This window comes from Gavialis gangeticus, unplaced genomic scaffold (genome assembly GCF_001723915.1).
Source record: "Gavialis gangeticus isolate Ggan-Ray unplaced genomic scaffold, GavGan_comp1, whole genome shotgun sequence".
In the NCBI taxonomy this organism is placed as follows: Eukaryota; Metazoa; Chordata; order Crocodylia; family Gavialidae; genus Gavialis; species Gavialis gangeticus.
This window is the reverse complement of record NW_017728973.1, coordinates 6,678,474-6,683,369: the sequence shown is the minus strand read 5'-3', so window position 1 is coordinate 6,683,369 and position 4,896 is coordinate 6,678,474. Positions and strand designations below refer to the sequence as shown.

General features: G+C 41.2%; 1 protein-coding gene across 1 annotated transcript in view; it reads left to right on the top strand.

Moving 5' to 3' along the window:
• The window catches only part of PSMB3 (proteasome subunit beta 3), a 6,546-nt gene extending 2,138 nt beyond the window's left edge, over positions 1-4,408 (top strand). The window contains exons 3-6 of the mRNA XM_019507602.1: positions 532-639; positions 1,792-1,969; positions 2,291-2,385; positions 4,283-4,408. Coding sequence (XP_019363147.1) covers positions 532-639; positions 1,792-1,969; positions 2,291-2,385; positions 4,283-4,331 — 430 coding nt within the window. The 3' untranslated portion in view covers positions 4,332-4,408. The remainder of the gene's footprint in view (positions 1-531; positions 640-1,791; positions 1,970-2,290; positions 2,386-4,282) is intronic.
• The last annotated feature ends 488 nt before the right edge of the window (positions 4,409-4,896 follow it).

Here is a 4,896-nt window from a genome sequence, read left to right as displayed (position 1 = left end):
AAAAAAAAAAAAAAAAAAAATCTTCCCAACCTACATACCAGAAGTGAGTTCACTTTCAGTATTGAGGTACAATGAGTCTTCAAGCCATCTGTGTTTGTTAGTTGGGGGTTCAGGTAAATACCAGTATTCCCTTTCTGTGTGTCCAGCTCCTATCAGGCCTCTTGGGGATAGCCACCAAATGGGGTTCAAAGCACATTTGCTCTCTGCGGCAACAAAAAACAAGTTGCATTTTTGTGGCATATTGTATCCTGAGTCTTTTTGGTTTTTTGTATGTTGTGTTTTTTTTTTTTTAATAAAAGAAAATCAGTCGTATTCTCAAAATCAAAGCTGTATCTGATTTCTTAAGATCACAGGACAAGTGAGACCCAGATGTAGCAGTCTGAGATGTAAATGTGCATGTGTTCTAAATCCACTGGTCTGCTTCATGTGTCTGTCAGATGTTAGTTTTTAGTAGCAAAGCTTAACCCTTGGGTGGGTGGAAAATGTCTTGAATGGGTGCAATTTAACATGAACTCTCATCTCTTCTTGCAGTGCCCAGAGACTGAAGTTCAGGTTGAATCTCTATGAACTGAAGGAAGGCAGGCAGATCAAACCACAGACTTTCATGAGCATGGTGTCCAATCTGCTCTACGAGAGACGGTAAACAGGAAACAATTGAATAGTTCTGTTACAGTATCAGTGGAATCAGGAGATGGCTAACAGAGTTCAGTGAAAATTTAGAGAAGTGAAGAGGAAAGCAAGCCCTTCACTGAGGACTAACTTTCTTACTATAGTCAACAGGACTCATGGAGGTTTAGCTAAATGAATGATGAAGACTGTTTAATTGCAAGCATAGGCAGAAACAAGTAATAGATAAAGCCTGTCTGAATATGTATTTAGCTATATGCAGCTGCACTACTTTTCAGTGAGTGAACTTTCCTAACAGAGACATAACTGTTCTATTGCTATTCTGCACAGGACTTGAGCTAGGTGGTCACTGAAGTACGCATGCAAGTTTGAGGCTGGCAAGAGCTGAAAGCATAGTTGTTGTTGACATGGAGTTTGAAATTGAAATTTTCTATGCTTGGCAGTGTGTTCATTTTCAGTCCAATGCTTAAGGAAATCTCCACTGTATTGATATCCTAATTAAAACTAAGTCCACTGCACATTTAAGTAACAGTTACTGAACAGGGGGTATCTGTTGCAAAGCAAAGCAATAATGCTGCCTGCTTTTCTGTAGAACACAAGCAGATTTAAAAGCTGGGTTAGCTTTGGAGAATTTGAGTACCAAGTTTAATTAAAGTCCTCATGAGACCTTGAGTTGTTCATTCCAGATCAGTCCACCTCTAAAGTCTAAGACACAAAATGTTCAGTACCAGATGTCCATTTCTTTTGCCAAAAAATATTTGGAGGTGGTCAATAGGATCTGAAGGGCAACTGTGTTTGGAGGTTTCTATAGGTTCTAGATGCAAGGGCAGCAGTTCTTAAAATTCAGTGACCCTTTATTATATTTGACAGCTCAAAAGCATTTATTTGTATAAAGTAACCATTTGTCTAAATAGTAGAATCTGGTGATGGAGCACACTTAATTTAGCTTGTGTGTATTAAACTACTTCACTGGAGGGGTACAGCTGATTTTTCTTCACTTAGTTTGAAATGCTTTGCTACTGTTTACATACTTACCTATCTGGAAAGCCTGCCACTAGCTCCAGAGAGGAAATACAGATTTAATTTAAATAGTTACTTAGTTAGAAATCTGCTGTTGCCTTTAAGGACTGAAGTACCAAAACTGTTCTAACTTGCTCTTCACAGGTTTGGACCTTATTACACAGAGCCAGTCATTGCTGGACTGGACCCCATAACTTATGAACCTTTCATCTGCTCTCTAGACCTGATTGGCTGTCCCATGATAACTGATGACTTTGTGGTCAGTGGCACCTGCTCAGAGCAGATGTATGGCATGTGTGAGTCCCTCTGGGAACCTGATATGGTGAGTGGAGAGAGGTGGGGATAGTGGCAAGGCTTGCCTAGGGGTTAAACAACCAACCAATTCATGGACTAAATCACTTGTTAATGTGAAGACTAAGATAAATTTGAATGATTTGTGTTGGACAGAGCTTTAAGCTTTCAATTTTGGTGAAAACTTGCTAAATACTGGTTTGGGTTAATCCCTCCTTCTGACTACAAGGATAAGCTCATTACCGCAAAGTGGCCTACAACATCTAGGGGTTGGACTTTGGCCTCATCTAAAAAACTTGGTATTAATCCTGTGACATCCTGCTAAAAGGTTTTCCTGTACCTCTTTCTCCAGGAACCAGATCATCTCTTTGAAACCATCTCCCAGGCTATGCTGAATGCAGTAGACAGAGATGCTGTATCTGGAATGGGTGTGGTAGTGCATATAATGTAAGTACTGTTCCAATGGTCTTTTCCCCTGGAATTTAACACCAAGCTCTGAGAAGTCTTTCAAGGATTTGTCATAAGGCCCAACTGCTCTGGGTTCTCAACCTTATTCTTTAGCCAGATCTTGCCTATGCTAGACTTTTTTCTTAATTTCCTTCCTGTTCCTTTTTTTGCTGGTCCTGCACTACCGATTAGTAAATTAAATTCAGCATAGCCATTGTTAGATAAATTTTCTTAAGGCATTCACCCTATGCATGCAGTATTGTGTAAAGAGAAGGAAGGTTTTTTTCCAGTGGTGGGGGGGGGGGGGGTTGAGTGGTGCAATTGCATTCCTGCCCTTCTCCCCCCCACTTTGATTCCAGCTCCACCTGAACTTTAAAACCAACTGCCTGGCAGTGGCAGCAACAGCAAAGAAGTCTATAGACTTCAAGGCTCATTAGAAGGAATCAGGTAGATTACAAGCTCCTCAGTCCACAGGTGTTAATGGCTTTCTCTCCTTTGTTAATGGTTTTGAAAATGATCCACTAATCCAGCTATTCTTTCTTCAGCAACTCTACTGTCTTATCTGGTCCTTCTAACATGGCACCTGTTTCACAGTCCTGCAGTCTGTTTTTAACTAGAGTTAAAAACATTAACTTGAGTGAACAGCAATGCAGGTGTGGAAATAACTTTCAGTGATGCATTGTCAAGGTGCTCAAGAAAGCTAAATTGTTTTATGAATCTGAAAGAGATGTACATTTAATTCTAATGACAACAGGACTAAAGATGCAACTTTTTGGTTATTTTTTGCCTAGTGTGTTGTTTTTCATACATAATATTATATGATGCAAGCTAATTGCACATTCCAATAAAATTATAAAGCTTTTAGTTCCTTTTTACCTGGAGAAAAATGTGCGCTGTGATGTATATAATGATGATGCACTGTGCCATCTGCATCCCATTTTCAAAATTCTAGATCCACCCATGGCTCTTTCTACTTAAGACAGAAATCATATGCTGTTACTGCCCATCAAGAGCAACTTCCTAGTTCTGTTCAGAAGACTGCTTGGATCAACTAGTCTTTCACTTGTCTCATTGTTGATTTCTGAGCAGTGTCCCCATCCATTGTGTTAGGAGCAAGATTGACAGTTTTCCTTAGTGAGTTGTTCAGAATGCCCAACCTCCGGTCAGGCTGTAGTGAGAGGTGGCTTGTCCTCATTTTGTCAGCAGGTTGAAGAGGAGGAAGAAGCAAAGTATTTGAGGCTTGTTTGGATTTTTCGGCGTAGCTGTCAGATTAGGTCTAATATAAAGCTGCAGCTGCTATTTACTTGATTCCAAGATCAGGTCTTTTTTCCCCCCATTTAACATGAGGGGACAAAATAGCCCCTCATCTTGGAATCAAGGAATGAGTGGTGGGGGGAGCCAGGCAGCTGCTGTGGCTCTCGCTGCCTCCCCCTTGTGTAGCCTCAGGCCCCTGCCTCTATCTCCTCCCTGTGCCTTATCCTTGCTTCATGGCTGCTGCAGCCTGGGGCACAAAGCCTGGCCCTGTAGCAGTGATGCTGGCTCTATGCTGCTGCTACAGGGCTGGGCTGGGGCTGTGCACCATGCCACAGGCTGCTCTCAGCAGAGCGAGGGTAAGGGGTGGAAGGGGAGACAGGTGGAACTGGAAGCTGCAGGGGTGGGAAGGGAGAAGAGCCTGAGGCTGCAGTGGAGCAGGCAGTAGGGGGCAAGCTACTTGTGGGGCCCACCTCCTGCTCTCTTACCATTGCTTTCCCTAATGCAGTAATTCAGGTTTGTCTTGGATTTGGGTAAATATAGTATTTATACTGACTGTTAGTAACTAACCCATGTGTAGTGTCTAATTAGACCCTTCTCTAGAACTAAGTGTCATTTACAGTCAGTCTTTTCTCTTTTTCTGCAGTGAAAAAGATAAGATCACCACAAGAACACTGAAGGCTCGCATGGACTAACTTAAGATGGGGTTTGTTCTTATTTCACATGTCAATCTGTTTGGATTTTTTTTAAATAAAGTTTCTTCATTGTTGGAGATGGCTCTGCTTTTCTTGAATGTGTGTATCAGCATTTAAGTACTCTCACTCATATCTTTAAAGAGTAGATTTGCTTGTTTTTAATCATTTAAAAGTAATTATAAAACAGACATCTTTCCTCTTTGCAACACCCCATGCTAAGTGAAGAAGGATGTTTATCAAATACATGCTGGAGAACTAATAGCATCTCCTTTTGATACTGGGTAAGTTAGGCATAGTGCTTAGGGCTCTAGCTTTTTCTGGCAGTTCTAGGAAACAGTCTCCCAAGTGGCTTGTCCAGCATATGTGGTCCAGATTGGAAAAACAAAACCAAACCCTACAATGTCCTAATTAGCCCATGTAAATTGAGGTACTTCACAACAGATACTTATAGCCTATTCAGAGCAACAGCAACATTACTTTTGCAGTTGTGGGTAATACCATTCTTGAAATTGTAAGAGCAGATAAAAGGAGACTCTTATACAGTTGGGCTGTGACTTGCTCAGGG